Here is a 19,343-nt window from a genome sequence, read left to right as displayed (position 1 = left end):
ATTTATTAGAAATGAATTAATCCACACTTAAAATGACAAGTGTTTTTCTGCTTTTGAACCAACATGACTTAACTTAAAATGCACCATAGTTTTGTATTTATTTTTAAAAAATACATGTCGAAACCACTCAATATTCATTTGTAAATCAATAAATTAAAAACTATACCTTCTTAAAAATTAAATTACTGTTCTGAAAATTGTAGTAAAAAATTAACATCAATGTAATATGTATAGTAGCGTAATACATAGGAAAAATTATGAGCCATGATAGATTAGTAAATAAAGTATAAATTCTACTAGTTAATATTATTGAAAATACATATTACGCTGAGAAGTTTAAGTGTATTTATTATACACTTCCTTCTATAAGACAAGGTCATGGGAGTTAATACATTAGAATTTACATATTATTAAATAAAATATAAGAATATTATAATATACTATGTTAGATATTTTACAATAAAGTATATTTTTAACATGTTTATCTAAAATTAAATTCAAAGTATCAAAAAAATCCAACTTTATGAGACAAACGATGTTCTCATCTATAAATATATTATTTAACCATAGGTTAATAAATTCAAATGCTAACCAAAATAAGTCCATAATTATGATTTCTCACAAATATTTTTATTGTATTTTACATAGTTTGATAGACAATAATAACATAATATAGTACTTAAGGTATTTATTTTTATAAATTACTCACAAAATTCAATTCAGTAAAGACTTTAATACATAGGTAGAAAGTGTTATACATTATCAACATACATTACATGGATATAAGAATACTTAATTACACATATTTACACATTTTTGTAGTTTCAATACTCAACTTGATGATAAGATAAACCAAATTGGATGTATTTTGAAACTGGCAAATAATTTTAATTGAGTTTACAAGAAATAGCCTTTAATTATTTTTCTCTAACTCACCAGGGGTTTAAGAATTGTTTGTTCCTATTTAAATGTTGTGGAAAAGGAACTTTGACTAATTACAAATAATACAATTTATAAGAATGTTATTTAAAAATGTATAACATAAAAAAAAATACAGTAAAATACAAAAAAAAATATACATTTATACACAAATTTATATATAAAAAATTAAGTTTTATCTAAAAACAAAATACAGTGGGATCTATCAGGGTCATAGGGTTAGTGATGGCGGTGGCGATGGTAGTGATAGAATTGAGTTGTTATTGGTGGTGTCATCATCGTCATCACCATCGTCGTCTGTAGCGCTTACCGCCACCGCCGCCGTATGTCATTCGTCATCGGCCATTCCTGACTCTGAAGACTCGAAGAATAAGTTTTTCCGCTTGCCAGGCTTAAAGTGGAGCATCTCATGCTTTCGTGTATCGCACATCTGCACGAACCCGCGCCCGCATACACTGCACTTGAAAGGTTTTTCACCAGTGTGAGTTCGGATGTGCAATGTTAAATCGTACCGCTTCCGGCACTTTTTATCGCAGTGCGGACACTGGTAATTTCGGGTGTCTGTGTGCACGATCATGTGAGCATCGTGTGACCCTTTGGTTTTAAACGTCTTGTTACAAAGCACACAAGAGTACGGCCTTTGGTTGTAGTGGACCGCGTTAATATGCACGTCCAGCTGCGACTTTTGTGCGAACCGTTTGTGGCATATGTCACATACGAACCGCTTGTCGTGCTTGGTCTGGTGTACGCCTAGTTGTTGCTTGGTGTAACACGTGAAGTCGCAGTGGGTGCAGCGCACAGTTTTTTTAGCGGTGTGCGTCAGCAGGTGATTCATAGCAGACGCCTTATTCTTGTACATATTGCCACACACGTCACACGCGAAACGCACTTGCTTCGAGTCGATTGTGTTCGTGGTATGCAATTTGGAGTGTTTCTCCTCAAGATGGTCTTTAAACTCGTCAATGGACGGGAAGCTGATACGACATAGGTCGCACTCGTACATTTTGTACTCGGGGTGTCGCTTTTGGAAGTGCCGCAACAGGTTGTACCTAGTCTTGAACACGGTCGCACATATCTGGCACATGGTTTCCTGCTGCTGTTCATCCTCATCTGCGGTAGCTCCGTCCAACGAACTGCTTACGTACAACTGCCTCACCTGCATGTTGTTTAGCTGGTCACAGTCATCGTCCTCTTCATCTTCTTCGTCTTCGCGATCGTTCTCATCGCCTACTTCACCATCGTTTCCGTTGCGTCTGTCGCCACCTTTTGACTGTTCATCTATTTCCCCACCACTAGTTTCATTGACGTTAATCCCATCTATAATTGGTTTGAAGTCTTCACTATCATTATGATTAGTGATATCGTCTCCTCCACAAACCGAGTTTATGTTCCCTGCGGTGGGAAGTTGATTATCAACTGCGTCTTCGTGGTTGCTGTCTTCTATGACGTCCAGATACTCTTGTTTCGGCACCACGAGGCTGCAATCGTCTGCCACCGAAATGTCATCCAGCCGATGGCAATTCATAAGTCCATTTATGTCGTCGTCGATGCCAGCCGCATTCAGGTACATGTTGTCATCTGCGGAGTCGTTATCCACTTCTCTGTGAAATATGTCAGAGATTTCGCTGTAAAAACAAACACGGCAGTTTTAATATAACTTAGTTAAAGCAAATAAATAAATGGCATACACTATTTAACGACTATATCAAATTATAATAGTTAGGTTCAGTTAACTTTGATTTTCGATTATTCTTTCAATTTAAGAAATACCTATAATTTTTGGTCACTTAAGAGTACGCCGTACAAGCATGTGTTGTCACCGCTTACACTTACAAACGCTTAATATGACTAAATGTACGTCCAGCAGTTGCAATTTTGTGTTGTTGGCCTAAATATTAGAGTAAATTGAACTACTATCAAACCTAAATGCAAGAACATTATTTGCGTTTTCTCGTTGGTTTTTACGATATTTTAATTTTTAAGTGAATTATGAGCATTTTTAAATATACTCATAAGTCGTAACTCACTTAAAAATTAAAATATCGTGAAAAACCAAACAGAGAATATAGGTAATGTTCTTATATTTAAGTTTGATGATAAGTGAATTCACTCTAATATTTAAGCTAACAATACACAATTGGAACTGATGGACTTACATTTTGCAATATTTAGAGTTAGGAAGTGTGAGAATACATTATACGGGTACGATGTCCTCTTAAAATGTTTACAAAAACCATATGATTATATATAATAATATTTATTACTTATTTAAACATTAATCATAAAGTTGATCAATCAACTATCACACAATTATAGTGTTTATTACAATAATTACTATAAATATTCAAATTAACAACTGTCCAATTGCTTAATTCTTCTGCTTGTAATTTGTTGGCATGGGGTTACTACTTAATATTATAACTAATAGGTATAACTGAAAAATTATTATTTTTCAAGAAGAAATAATCGTAGTTTTCAAACATGACATACAAGAATTCTAGCAATTCCTCCAAACTATTTTTTTATACAACCCTTATTTAAACAAATCAATTTAAGGCCGGTTTAGTTTTTAAAAAATATGTTATAGGTAAGCTTTGTACCATAAATATTAAATGGTACGTATAATTAAATTTGTTTATCTTTGCGAAAAAATTTAAATAGTTGGTTAATTGTTAAGATATTTATGAACTGTATACAGAGTTATATGCACTGTACCTAAACTGTAGACCCAAATCTTTATCTAAGTAAGAAATCAGCACATCAAAACAAAAGAGTTCAAATTGCTATTTATCAGAAACCTCATAAATAGTGACTGATCTTATCTCATTTATACAAATCACTTTCGAATCTACCTCATTTAAAAATATTGAAATATTTATTGTTATTTACTAAGATATTTAATTAAAATAAATTTTTGTTTTATTATAACTTAATGGATACCCAATACTTGGACATCAGATAATAACAGTCTTAAAAGTAATTTTATAATTTTTCATTAAAAAGTTATGATAATTAATTATTCTGGCCTATAACAGCTTTGAAGAAAATTAATTTAAATTTGTTATAGTTAAGACAATGACAGACTTTCAGGTTTCGATTGTGTATTGCATATAATACATTTTTTTTGTTCTTATGGTTAGATTTAATGCTATCCTTTTTTTTATAAACAAAATAGATAAAAATATAAATTTTCAATCCGAAGAATATACAAAAAAATTAATTAGATTATTTTCAAAGCTTACTATATAACCACTTATGAACAACCCACACAACCTAACAAGCAAAAATGATGATATCTAAAACAATAATGTAAGGTTAATAATGAAAAATATGCAGTTCATAATAAATAATATATTATATAATATTGTACCATGTTAAATATTTAGTTTAAATAATATATAAATCAATTGATTAATTTTAGTACCTATACATATACTTATTATACAGCGATTTAATACCAAATTACACACATGAAATGTTAATACTTTATCAATACATTTTTACAAAACAAAAATAATACATATAAAAAATATTCTATAACTATTATCGAATACAACTTTATTAAAATATAATTTACAAGAAAAGTAGTGTTACTATATTATTTTGGATAAATATAAAAAATATATTTCAAAATTAGTACTTAGAAAAATATGATAACATTTAAAATGTATATATTTATGCATACATTTAAATATTTAGTACATAAAGTAGTAATAAGGTAAGTTTCATATAAATATATTAAACATAACATTAAATAAGATTGATACTACAATAGCATATTATAGCCGGTATTTCTTAAGAGAAAAAGAACAGAGACAGTCAGGATATAAAGAATATTGATGTGGGGTAGTAGTTATGCTATTACTATAAACTCGAATGCAAAAAAATCATTGAAGTTGAAAAAAAAATTCGAATTGGAACTTTGTTAGGTAACTTTTTGTTCTTAGAATTATTTAATATGCTAGTTTTCTAAAAAAATAACTAAATAATATGTATTAAAGATTTAAAAAATGTATCATTTAACAAATAAATAATTAAGTAGGTTTGTTTTTAAATGTCAAGTCTTAACCTACAGCTACAATTTTCAATAAAATATATATTAAACAAAATCAGTCATAACCCCCCCCCCCTTTAAAAAAAATTACCCTATTATAAAAGTAGAACTTTTCTCAATAAATAGTATTTAAAATTTAGAAATTTAGGAACTACTGGGAAAATGAAAAACGATTTATTGGAAATAGCAATTATACTTTGTTTTATGTAAGAGTAACCTCAGGCAGTGACCAATTTTTGTACGGTTCACATAGACTACACCTCTAGATAAATCGATTTGTGCCTGTTATTTTGACAGTCAACCACAGACAAAATATGTTTTACTGCATTAAGCAAAATGTAAGCTAGGCATTTGTAGAAATAATAAAGTGATGACACTTCTAAAAGCACATTATTTAGTGCAAGTTATCAATACTTATTGCTGTCACCATATACAGAAGCCTTCCCCTACCTGGGATTACTTTTGTATGAGACTATAGATATAATTTATAATTTAGAGGTAGACATGGAACGGTTGGAACAGACAATTTTCTTATTACTAGAAAAAAATATCATCAGATAAAAAAAAATAACAAAAAATTATAATAACAATAAAACCAATAAATTCCTCTTTGCGCTATGATAGTTAAATAATAAGTTATTAAAACAACTTTAAATAAGAAAATAAAATAGTAGAGTTACCAGACAGTTGTATGGCACACATACCCTGTAATATTATAATATAATGGAGTAAAAAATTGTACACTTAGTTACATTAAATCTAATAGTTATAATAAATGTTTTTAATCATTCATTTTTAAACATCTATACTGACATAGATTAAATAACACTATAAATAAGTAAAGACAGTGAAATCATTTATCGCTCATTATTATTATTATTTGATTTAATTAACTAGTGGTGCATTCTGGCAGGAGGTGGGAAATTAGTAAATAGAAAATACTTGACTCCCGTTACCATGTGTCAAATCAAAATTAAGATAACAAGTGATAAAGGATTCTGTTGCCCATCTACGATACTATCTATGATAATTGACAAAGATAAATTATGTTCATTGAAAAAAGTAAATTATCATTGAAAGTACGTATTCTACTTTTATAGGGCAAAAGTGATCAAATAGTCCATTGAAAATTATGGCAGCGTACCATATTAATTGAAAAATTTAGGATGACTTGTAATTTAAACATTTTATGATAGAACCTAGTTACTAAGTAATTAGATTTATCAAAGGAAAAGGGTAAAAAAAATAAAAAAAATCGACATTTCATACAGATTCATGGGTTATGAAGTTTAATTGTTATTCCTAAACTGATTCTAAATAAAATGCACCACTACACGTTATACAAGTAAAATTAAAATACATTTTAATTTATATACACAGTAAAACCTCCATATAACAGACACTTTAAAAGATGGATATCTCCTTACAACAGAAAATAACCAGTCACATACATATTTATTTTTTGTATATTTTAGTATTTCCTATGGTTAACTCAAAGTTACTAGCGGGTCACTTTTAAGTACTTTAAAATCTAGCGGGCTGCAGTGCATAAGAGAAAGTAAAAAAAAAGGTAATTCAAATTTACTAACATTTATTTTTTATCTTTATTTATTTATATTTACAATTATTAATTAATGTGATACTTGAGGATGTGGTTTTTCAATAGACAATTTAGTAAAATCCACTTCTATTTCAAATGATTTGTCATGTAATGTCTTTTCAAATAATATTCTTTTAGTACTGGAATAATATTGAAAAAAACTAAACATTGAAGTTTTTTTTTTGTTAATAATATATAAATAATCATTCTCCCATAAGCTGTGAACAATTCTATTTTCATCTTCGATTTTACGCTTTTTAGCGGACATTTTTAAAATAATTATTACAAAACACGAAAATAATAGAACTAACGGCGAGGCGGTGTGACACTACGGCAGTACAGTACGTCAGCGTGACGCTACGGAATAAGGATATGACTAAACCGATAAAATGAAATAAAGAGTATGTTAGCTACGCCATTATAAATTTATATTTAGACATTTAATAATTTAGTTTCAGTTTAAAACTGGATAAGAATTTATATCCACATTTTATCGAAAAATGTAATAAAATAAAATACAGACAATCCCTAAAATTATATGAAGTAATTTGAAAATGTAGTGCGGGCCAGATAAAAAAGGTACGCGGGCCGCATGCGGCCCGCGGGGCGCCAGTTGCCCATCCATGCTATAACAGAAACTCTTTAATAACGAAAAAATCAGTTGGTACTGCGCTAATCTGTTATAAGTAGGTTTTACTATAAATAATATTCTAAGTTTTACTTTAATTTAGGAGTTTGAAGAGACAAAATATTACTTACACAAATACAAGAATTTTTTTTAATACTAATATTCAAAAGAAAATTTAAAAAATCAATAATACATATTAAGGGTAGATTATGTTCTAAAATAAACGAGCAATTTGTGATCTCAAATTGTAGTGTTGTAAAGAATATATTGCTACAGCATTATAAATCCTAAATTGATTTTAAAAATTATGCAATATTCTTTAAGGGTTTCTTTGTAATAATCTCTATTTATTGTTTTTCAAAATTTAATTTTTTTAAAAATACATTCAAGTCTATATGTTTATAATGTCGACTTTATGCAATAAACTTGTGTATAATTATTAATAATTAAGACTTAAAATAATATCAACCTATTTAGCAAAAGGACATAATTTCAAACTAAAAAATTTTACACTAGAAAAAAAAACATTTTAAGTGTTTTTTAAAATGTATTTATTATTCATGTTAAATAGTTGTGTAATCATTTAGTAGCAAATAGTGATTCCAAAAGTTTTGTGTTATCAATGAAATTTATAATAAAATTCTTAAAATTGTCAAATACAATTATTTTCAATGATTGTGGAGAATAAATTTTCGGAGTCAAGTGAAAAAGCCATTTTATCAATAGTATATCAAAGAATTTATAGAAAGAATAATCATTGAAATATATTAACTATAATATCAAGTGATGGGTATTTAGTTTACTATGAAATGACAAAAAAAATTATATTTCGAGTAAACATTTTCACTGCTAAGTTTTTTTTCTCGAGAAACTTATCCCTGCTCAGTTTATTTCAGTTTTTTTTTCATATTCCTAAATGATAAATTTAGTAGCACACCATAAATTTAAGTTAAAAAAAATACATTCATTGATTGAATTTTACGTTTGAAGTTTACAAAGACCAGGATAACAAAATACAGATCTTAACAATGCACCACTTACTGACCATCACTTGATAATGACTAGAAATAATAATAATTCAAAATGCATATCATTTTTACAAAAATTAGCAAAAAATATTTTTTTAACCTTAAATTTGTTATTTATTCGTCTGTTATTAATATCGATAATGGAAAAAGGAACGCTACAGTGAAATAATAAGTACTTTGCTAAATAGGCTGATGAAATCATGAAGATATTAATTTTTGATTTAGTAATGATCTTACTTTAATTTTAAATAACTTTATGGTCCAAATGAGACGACTATAGATTTGAAAATATTATATCAGCGGTTCCCAAAGTGTGCGCCGAGGCGTTTTTACTGTGGCGCCGCGATCGCTAATCGTTGTGGTCCAAAAATAAATTAAATACCATAAAATAACGATTATTTTTAGATAAACGGGTTTTTCATACACCGTTCACACATCACAAAGCGTACGATAACGCGAGCCGATTGCCATGAAGCAGTTATGAAAAATACTAAATTACTACGACCACACGTGGACACGTCTGGAGTAATTTGTTTTTGTAGCTCAAAGGCTGATACACGAAGTTGCGCTGATACTTCACGTTTTGTTAGTTTAGTATTCCTTCACTTTTTAACAATGAATCAATTATTATTGAATAATAATAAACGTTATGAAGATGAAGAAAGTATGCCCACGAACAGCCACGGTTCAGTGGTGAAAAAGAGAAAATATCAGAAGCATGATGAAAGTTATTTGGAGTTTGGTTTTAAGTCAACAGAAATTAATGGCGAGGAGAAACCATTGTGTTTACTGTGTATGAAAGTTTTGGCACCAGAATACATGTTGCTGAGTAAATCGAAGCGCCATTTAGAAGCAAACCACAAGCACGCAGTAGAACAATTTCGTGACTTTTTTCTAGAAAGTTAAAAGAGCCTAAACTGGAAAACAGTACGTTTCAAAAATGCATCAATAACAAAAAATGCTTTGTTTGCACCTTACAAAGTGGCTTATAGAATCTCTAAATGTAAGAAACCACTATTAATTGCAGAAGAACTTATTCTACCAACTGCAGAAGATATGGTTAATATTTTGGTAGGGGAATCTACTTGGAAATTACTTTCAAATGCGCCTTTGTCTAATAACAGTCAGTCACAGAATAAATTAAACGGTAGAAGACCTAAATGATCAATTGATAGGAGAAATCAAAAATAAAGTATTTGAGTTGCAATTGGATGATAATAAGGATGCTCATTTGATTTGTTGTGTGAGGTTCATAGGCGGTCATGAAATGGTAGAAGACCTACTCTTTTGTAAGAGTATTACAACAAGTGCCAAGTTTTAGAACTCGTTTGAAATAATGGATGATTTCATGTCTGAAAATAATTTGGATTGGACTAAGTGTGTCGGTGTCTGTACTGACAGCGCTTGTTTTGTGATAATAGTTTGAAAGCGAAATTTGGTAGAATGGATTTAATAAGATTTTAGATTTCAATCAAAGATGCATATTGCCTATGAAGTGATTAAGTACAACATTATCCTAATTCTTTTTCCAAAAGGAAAAAATGAAAATATTTATTTTCAAAAGGGCACTGTAAGACAAAAAAGTTTGGGAACCGTTGACATATATTACATATTATAATACTCATACAAATCAATAACATTAATAATTTATTGTGAACTCCTCTGATTATCTACAGTTGTTGAAATAAATTCTAATTGAGGCATATTAACAAATGAATGCTGAGTTTCATGAACTCGTCCATGCTGTTTTAAATGTTTTTTCAATTTAAATGTGTCACCACAAATAGTACATTGAAAAGGCCTTTCTGAACTGTGCACTGCTGTATGACCTTTAAGTGTACCACTGCGCAAGAATGCTTTACCACATACTGCACATACATAGTTGCGCACTCCTGTATGATGGGTTAAATGAGCAACTAAATGACATCTTCTGATAAAACTTTTGTCACAATATTCACATTTATGTGCTTTTATACTTTCATGCATTTGTTTCCAATGAATTTTCATTGATGATCTCTGGGCAAAACTTTTACCGCATGTTTCACAAACAAACGGCCGTTCACCAGTATGTGTGCGTCTATGATCATCAACGTTACGTTTCTCAGAAAATGAACGTCCACAAATGTCACACTGATAACTACGAACTTTATCGTGGAAACATACAATATGGCGTCTCAAAAATGCTGCTGTACGAAACTGTTTACTACACATTTCACAAGTGTATGGTTTTTCACCAGTATGCACCCTCATATGATACACAAACTTGTATCTCCTACCTTCAACATTATAATTACATTGATCGCATTTGTAATATAATTTATTATCTATCATAACTTTATACTTATCATAAATGTCACTTTTTGGGATTGGTTTTTTATTATTTAACATATGTGAACGGACGTGTTTTGAAGCCAAATGTTTAGAAGGAAATTGTTGATTACAGTAATAACACTTGAAATCTTCAATATCAGACTTTTCATCGGATTCAATAAGTTCATCTTTTATGTCTTCTAACTCTTTCTCTTTTTTCAAGTCCATTTCATTACCATTTTTTTGATCAATAGAATTTGATTGAACACTATTATTATTGAACTGTCCAGAATTTGAAGAATCATTTTTTATTTCTTCATCAAAATCAGATTCATCATCAAACAATTCATCATAACTTTTAGTTACTCCAACGCGTTTGCTTCTTCGTTTAGTTGTCTGCACATTGTGCAAGTTTTGATCATGCTCTAACTTTTCCAACAAGGATTTAAAAGAAACATTACACATAACGCATAATACATCATAATTATTTATTTTAAAGTCTTGTATTGATTTTGTATTGCTTACATCAACTATGCTGGAAAGATTTTTTTCTGTACTGTTATCCTCAACATTTGAAATTGAAATTTTCATATTACTATCTATGTACCTGTCACTTACATATTTTATTGGCAATATATTAGATTGAACACCGTGAACATCACGGTCGTGTTTTACTTTATCTCTAATCTTCAAAAACTTTTCAAAACAAAATGAACAGGAATAATTGTTTGAAAGTGAAGTTTCTTTAGTAGGAATTATTTTCAATGTTCCATCTGGTTCTGTCAAGTCAATGTACCTGGAAAACCAAATGGGCACAGAAATTATTTTGCCCTAGTTTGTTTTCATACATCCTTAGTTATATATAAAAGCAAAATATTTTTTTTCTTTTGGATTACGCAAATTTTGAACAACAAAATCCATTTGTATACCATCTTGAACACTGTTAAAATTGTATATGTTTACAGCAAAAATATTTCCAATATTGAGTTTATTTTTATGAGTCGACAGCATGACTATTTCCATCTTACTTCTGTTTTTATATCCTTTGAAGTACTTAAAAATATTTTTTAACAATGAAAGATTATAAATACTTATATTTCACAGTAAAAACTGAAAAAAAAAATGATAACTGACAAAAATAAAAAAATCTCTATTATTACAACTAAGTGATTCCCTAACATAAATGTGATTTTGGTTTCAAAATATCTACATTATAAATAACAAAAATAATCATTAAATAGATTCCATTAAATAATAGGGAAATATATAACATACATCAAGTTCAAATGACTTTCTTTTCAAATTAATATTAATTTTAAATAAATTATGATTACTTAAATTTAATATTTAACTAATATATTAAAGAAGGTTTAAAGTTTCCATGTTTAGAAAAATTCTATATAAAATTGATTAAAAATAAATTATTTTAATTTTTGATGATATATTATTTGATTTATTTTCTAAATTGTTCGATTAAACACTTTGGTGCGAATACAAAGATTTAGCTGATAGAATATAGTTAAATATCACATAACTAAACAAATTTTATTAAAATAATATTATTTGAACAACATTGTAAATGGAACTGCTTATATATGTGCAAACAAAAATATTGAATAAAAACAGTTATTCTTTAACAATTAGAGTAGTTGCATTATTATTTGCTCAATTAACATTAAGAATGTCAAGAAAATGTTGAAAAATATTTATTAATATGAACAAACTTTTAATTAAAATGAAATGATCTAAGATGCATGCAAAAAAAATTTCTACAAATACAAGACTAGATTTGTAGATGAGGGCTTTAAATTGTTCTTCATATATTTTAAACAGTGTTTTATACAATAGTTTTTGAAAAATTAAAAAATAATATTTTTAATTACAGGAGTTTAACGAAATTTGAATGTTTCAGCTATTATTTAAGTAAGCTGTTAAGCAAAGAATATAGGTAATTATTCATTATAATCAGTTAAACTAATTATATTAATTTAATCACAAAATAAAGGCATTGATAATCAAGAATGTTTGGACAATTTTAATTTGATCAAAATCTTATATCTACTCTAACTAAAATATAATAAAAACAATTTAAAAATGATATGTAACAAAGCAAAAATAGCTTTATTTAATAATTTGTAAACAAAATATTATTAGTATATATTTATCATTAATTTCAATTATTATTCTACCATTCACTAGTTCATTATATTACCCGAAAAAACCTTAGGTATAGTGCAATAAGTTTAAAATATGAATTTATGTATGAGATAATTGTACAATTCATTAGTGCATACACCACTAGAATATTTTTGTGAGACTAAATTGATACAAACAACAGAATAAGACAGAAATTTAAAACCACAGTTTATTGAGATTGCGATGGATGTCTAAATTATATAACATTTTTATATGTCCCTAAGATCTCACTAATTTTTATAAATATTTCTATATGTTAATTGTTTTACATTTTTAATATACTTCTGTGATTCCACAATAGAAAATAGTTACATTTATCAAAAATTATTTTTTTTAACCGATATTAAGTCATCAGAAGTTTAACTAAAAGTTACGTTGTTACTAAAAAATACAAAAAGTTTTATAAACAAGTTATAAGATCGTTTTAGTTTAGTATTAAATTTTATAATAATATAAAATGTTACTGTTCAATTTGGTAAACAAATGAAATTGTTTTGCTTTTTTATCATGACCAGTAGTTGAGCACTAAACTATGATTTCATTTTTGGACAATGGGTTTTGGTTTTTTTAATATTTGTCATGATTCTGTTCAATATTATAAACTATTCCTAAACTTTTGTAAGACCCATTTGTGACAATGTATTAAATTTATAACATTTAATAACATGGTTGGAAGTTGTGTTTATTTAATTGAATTAAAAAAAAAAAAATGTTTAAAATATTAGATATTTTTAAAGATATACATTTTGAAATTATAATAAGCAGAAAAACAAGTTAAGTTTTAAATTATAATTTTTAATTAAAATAAAGAAATATTTTTTTTAAAGAATTAGTATAAACATATTTAACAAAAAATATAATAATTCTCAAGAACAATTGAAATACATTAAGAATCTAACAATTATAATATTGATTAACATACTTAATTGAGTTAAGCAAAAAGTACAGTCAATGTTTTTTATTTAAACCTTAAGAGTATTGATTTATTGTTTAAAAAATTTTGAATATTAATATTTTAATTTGGTGACAAAATATACCATTTTATTCCTAAATTGATTTTATAATTGATCAATAATTGTGCTTCAACTACCTTACATTTTAAATATTAATCATAAGCATTAACAAAAAAAAATATTCCTTATTTAATAAAAAGCATCTATAAAATACAAATGTAAATTTAAATTATAGCCCGCTGATTATCTAACTAGTACAATTATAAAATAAATACCTTAAGGAAGTATATTTCATTAAATAGTTACTTTCATACTTGAGTTCTTAATAGCAACAGTGACATGTAAAGATAAGTATTATTATTATCTTTAAACATTGATGTTCATTAAGAGGACAGTACACCTGATTGTGTTGTCACTGTGTTACAAATACACAATGTTCTAAATTTGTGTTAAGGAGTTTCAATTGTGTGTAATAACTTTTATTCATAAAAAATAATTGACCTATCATCACACTTAAAGGTAAGAACATTATCTGGTTACTCGGGAGTTTTAAGGAAAAAATGTCAAGCAAGTTATGAGAATTTTATAACTATAATATTCATTGAAATACTCATAAATTGCTTGAAAATTGAAGTATCATAAAAATCTCCAGATTAGATTACCTTTAAGGTTGATAATAGATTAATTTACTATACTTTTAAAGATGACACAAAATTGGGATTGGTGAACACAAGTTTGTTATGTTGTACATTCATAAGACAGAAAACACATGCAGGTGTAACGTCCTCTCAACTATACATTTTAAATTATTTAATAAAGATTTAAAATATTAAGTCAAAAACGTGTGATCATATTGCATAAGCAATAATAATATATTATCTATTCATGTCATATAATACTTTCAGAATATTAAAAATATAATAAACCCGCGTGGTGTTTAGATATTTTATTTACAACTGTGTGTATTTAAAGAATAGTATTATTTATGATTCTATAATATATTGCACTAATACAGCAATCATAGATTTTAGAACTTATTTCAAAATTATGTTAGGATAGACAGTAAGTAATTCAAAAATCTATTAACAAATAAAACACATTTCATAATTTAAATATTATTATATTTGAAATCCTAAATTATATCAGATAATCAACGTTTCTATAAAATTAAAATTATGTATTTAATACAGAAATATTTTACCTTTTTAATGTTGGATGTAACCTATTGTCTTCTTGAATATCCTACAAAATACAAAAAAAAAAAAACTAATATTAGTAACTGGAAACAAAGTTTAACAAATAACAATAGATTAAACTATAGATATAATTACATCCGTAAACATTACAAACCGTATAACTGCATCTTAGTAGAAAAATAAAGACAATAAAGAAGTTTTCTATGAAGATTATAATTAAATAATATTATCATTTAATTAATTTAATTGTAAAACTGAGTGCTGGCTATATTGTTACCAATAGCAATTATTAGGACTTTTTAATTAGGAATCAATTTTTATATCTTGCTTAATCACTATGGTTGAAAAAATAAAAGGTAATTCATTGTAAAGATATGTTAAGTTGTTTTTTGGGGGTATGGCTGTTTATGGCCCCACAACAGTAGAAAAGTAATAGCACAATACTGAGAATATCTGTTGGTATGATTATTTGGGCTTCACCCATCACTTTTCACAGGGTAAAGTAGATAGTAATAGTAGTGTAAGAGGACTCAGGATTTCATGTATTTGGACATTTTTAAAACATTTAGAAATCTGCTTACATAATCAAAATTTGATAGTTTTGCTTGTTTTTACAATTTTTGAATATTTAAACTTAGTTTGAGTATTCTCGTGTAATTAAATATGTTTTCAATAAAAAAAAGTTACAAAGATATTTTCTGGAAATTTAAGATTTTTTTTATGTTTTTCATGTATGCATACATTTTATTGTTTCTAAACACATTAAGTGTCATACATAGTACCACATTTAAATGTTATACAGCCAGCTTTTGTTCAAATTAGCTAAATTGTATAAGTTAACTATGTTTTGTTTGAAAGATTTTGTGTACACAATTTGTTTTTTAAATTTACAAATTATGAAATTACTTATGCAATAAGTGGAAAATATATTTGATATTGTAAGAAATTCCTCATTTAAGTTATCAAGACATAATACAAATTAACTCATTGTTTTTTAAACAAATTATATACATTTAAATTAATTGACAAAACAATTAATTTAAAAATTTATTTAATTATTATTATAACATATGTCAGTTTGAAATAAATTCAATATAAATTAATTAGGTAAGCATATGAATAAATAAAAATTGTTTTTAATAATTTAAAAGTTGATAGTTACATTGGGTCTGGTACATGTAGGTATTTGATATAAAAACAATTAGTTATTTTTATTGTCAGAATGATATTTTAATTTAGAAAATTACAGTACCTTGCACTGATTTTGGTCAAATGAACGAAGTTCAAACATATTTCTAAGTTTTTGGTCTGCATCAGTACTACATTCATACAACTCATTCCAAACAAGCACAGCAGAAGCGCAATGATAACATACTCTTTTTGGTAATAAGTCATTTGCAGAAATCTGTATGAAAAAAACATTTTGTATGATAAATAATTAAAATTAAAATGTGTATACTACATTTATAAGTGGAAGATGGGTTTTTATTTTGTTTTCTAACATATGGTCTGCTCCTTCATCTGCATATATTGGTATCATGTTTTCATCAAAATTTGCACATAATCTGCATAAATCATTTATAGTACATGATTGCATATTTATTTCTTGATTATGAGCCATATTAACTTCGATTTTGATTTTTGACATGTACCTTAACTAAACAATAAAATATCAAAATTATAACAATTAGGTATTTTGAATGTACCTAAAGGGCCATTTCACAATTGCACTTACATTTTGTTACTTTTGTTTATTCATCAGCCTATAGTTTACATATGGCTGTGATATGAGTCCAATACACTTGAAATCTTTTAATTTGAAAATCAGATGGTAAGTAGGTACCCATTTATTTGTTAATACTAATAATTTAATTATGAAACTTAAATATCAAGTGTATTAGGGGTATTTTAAAAAATATATCTGTAAATAATTTATAAATAATTGTAGATACTCCACTCACCTAGGTACTATTGGTTATTATTTTCAACAAGTTTGTTTCTAAATAACAAACTTTACAAATTACTCAAGTAATAATAAAAAAGCGAAGATATTAATTATAATAATGCGTGCAATTGTAAAATGTATCTATGTTTAATTCACCTAACTGAAAATAAAAGTTAACATTTAGCAAAGTACTAAAATGGGACTTGAGGTACCTAGATATCTAGGTACAGTAGATAAACTAAAATTTTTAAGAAATTTATGGATCACATTATACACATTTACGTTAATTAAAAAAAACTCTTAACTTGCTTCAAAATTAAATTATCAAAAAAGATTACGTAGGGACCTCAATAATGAATAATATTCTTACATTTAAATTTGATTATAGGTCAAATCATTGTAACATTAAATTAACATGGTAAAATGAATTCTTGCAAATGTAAAATTGTCTATGTTAAACATTAGTAAGACAGAGACAATAAATGTGGGTATAACATCTTCTTAAAAGTACCTATTATTACAATCTAATTAGGCAAAATAGAAATAACAAATATGAATAGGAATATTGTGATATTGCAATTATTAAATTATGCTGTAATGGATACTATTTGTATGCACTTAATATGATTACCTACTGACTACTATAGATACATAGGTAGTTATTTTTAGGAATGTTATGCATAATGCATTACAGTAGATGCTATAAATGTACAGATAATGTACAGCGATTATTATCCTATTATCTTTCAAGTGAAAATCAAAAATGATCGGTAGGTATTAAAGTTATGCCTAATATATGAACATATATTTTTTGGACACATTGTTGCCCTTTACCTGGGTAAATTGGTATGGATTTCTATATTTATATAGAGGTCTATGGTTTTGGGTGAACACTACCCACCCATAGAAGCTGCTGATGACTAACTATACATACCGTACATACTCATGTCCTTCTCAGAACGAGCATTGAATAATCGCAAATCAAAATCAGATGTTACACACCCATACCTACACACCGACTGTCGGGGGCGTCAAACACCCAAATAATCCAAATCTGACACTGGGCAATATCTACAGACAGTCTGAGTTTGAAGTGTAGCCACCGTAGAGTACCCAGTTTCGGGCGTGGGTGGTAGCGACCGAGAAGGCCGACGTGGACGGTAATTCGTGAAGAGAACGAGCCCGGAAAAACGTAAATCTCCAATACGAGTCTCCATAACGCGTACTCACCCGGAATCCACGGTTCACAATAGCTGAGACGTCCGTCGTCGGCCACCCGTCAATGAGTCGATCGTGAAGGGCTGTAGCTCACGTCATGCCACCGTCGTCGGGCACCGTTCATCGTTCGCATCTTAATAGACATGGAATATGAGGAACAGCGCTAGGAGTTTGATATCGATTGATTAAGTGCAATTATGTAACGAGCAATCGTAATTGACACGATTGACTGTTTTCGTTACGACGGTGATGTTACAATGACAATGAGGGCCGGTTGGCTGAGAGGTTCAATAACGTAAAAAATTTAAATATGGCGGACAACCGTACGAGTGAAGGAATTAATGACGAATGAATAGTGATGTTACAGTTTGCGAGGGGATGGCGGGATGCATTGACGGCGGCTGCGACGGCTGCGACGGCGTCGACACCTCTTGTTTTGATGCTACGCTTGGTGGGAGGGGAGAGAGTTGTGGCGGGACTATAACCGCGACTCGGAAGTCTGGCGCGCAGGCTGGTTTGGTGACTCCAATATGGTGATGGTGATTGTTGTAGCAGTGTAGTAGTCGTTACGGTTTTTGTCGGTGGTGGGGAGGGAGGACGCTAACCGTGTGTTCCGTCGTTTTACTTTTGCGGGTCACCGTGTGTAGTTGGTGGGTCAGCGACAAATGTTCCACGCAAAAGAGTGAGGTTGCCTGAATTTCGTATATTACTATATTAGCTTTGTGCTATGGTTGAATGCCAGGCTGGATAGGGTACCGTCGTTCGTCGTGGTTGGCAAACTGCTGTAGCTGCAGTGTGGCGCATAGATAAAAATATTGTTTACATGTGATTATGTACTCTGCAACTCTTCTTTACTGGTCATTTGTAACTATCAAGGTAGCCTTTTATTGAGACCAAAAATATAAAAAAAAATGTTATTTTGACATCAAATAGGAGATGGGTGAACGAGTAGCTATTAATAATAACAATACTATGTACTTATTATATTTTCCAATACAGAACAATGGTACGATAGGTACTTATAAACATAACCTATAATAATACTAAACTAATGTACATTTTTATTGCAACTACTATTTACATTAATGCATATTTTTTAAAGAATGTTCTTTTCTAAATTCCAAGTACTTACTCAATGAATCATATTTACGTAGGTACGTTGTTTTTCCTGATCAATTTTGAGTAACTGATTTTTATTTTATCTATAAATATAAATCATTCATACAACAAACACTATGACAATATCCAAAAATATCTATGATTCCACAATTTTATT

The 19,343-nt window shown here is 28.3% G+C and overlaps 1 protein-coding gene across 1 annotated transcript; it reads right to left on the bottom strand.

Annotated features, from left to right (window-relative positions):
* Positions 1-671: 671 nt before the first annotated feature.
* LOC111026750 (zinc finger protein 271-like) lies at positions 672-19,020 on the bottom strand. The gene is made up of 6 exons (XM_022304881.1): positions 18,080-19,020; positions 16,367-16,561; positions 16,157-16,309; positions 14,910-14,950; positions 9,898-11,355; positions 672-2,564 (listed from the first exon to the last, which is right to left on the bottom strand). The coding sequence occupies exons 2-6, from the start codon at positions 16,550-16,552 to the stop codon at positions 1,268-1,270; spliced, it is 3,135 nt and encodes a 1,044-aa protein (XP_022160573.1). The 5' UTR covers positions 16,553-16,561; positions 18,080-19,020; the 3' UTR covers positions 672-1,267.
* Positions 19,021-19,343: the final 323 nt, after the last annotated feature.

This window comes from Myzus persicae, unplaced genomic scaffold (assembly GCF_001856785.1).
Source record: "Myzus persicae strain clone G006 unplaced genomic scaffold, MPER_G0061.0, whole genome shotgun sequence".
In the NCBI taxonomy this organism is placed as follows: domain Eukaryota; kingdom Metazoa; phylum Arthropoda; class Insecta; order Hemiptera; family Aphididae; genus Myzus; species Myzus persicae.
This window is presented reverse-complemented; position numbering and strand designations above follow the sequence as displayed.

Excerpts from the sequence above, each read along its gene's own strand:
- LOC111026750 (XM_022304881.1), bottom strand. The coding sequence starts at position 16,552 with ATGTCAAAAATCAAAATCGAAGTTAATATGGCTCATAATCAAGAAATA. Across the intron at positions 14,951-16,156 it reads TTGACCAAAATCAGTGCAAG|GATATTCAAGAAGACAATAG; the intron begins GTACTGTAATTT and ends TGTATTTTGTAG. Across the intron at positions 11,356-14,909 it reads TTACATCCAACATTAAAAAG|GTACATTGACTTGACAGAAC; the intron begins GTAAAATATTTC and ends TTGGTTTTCCAG.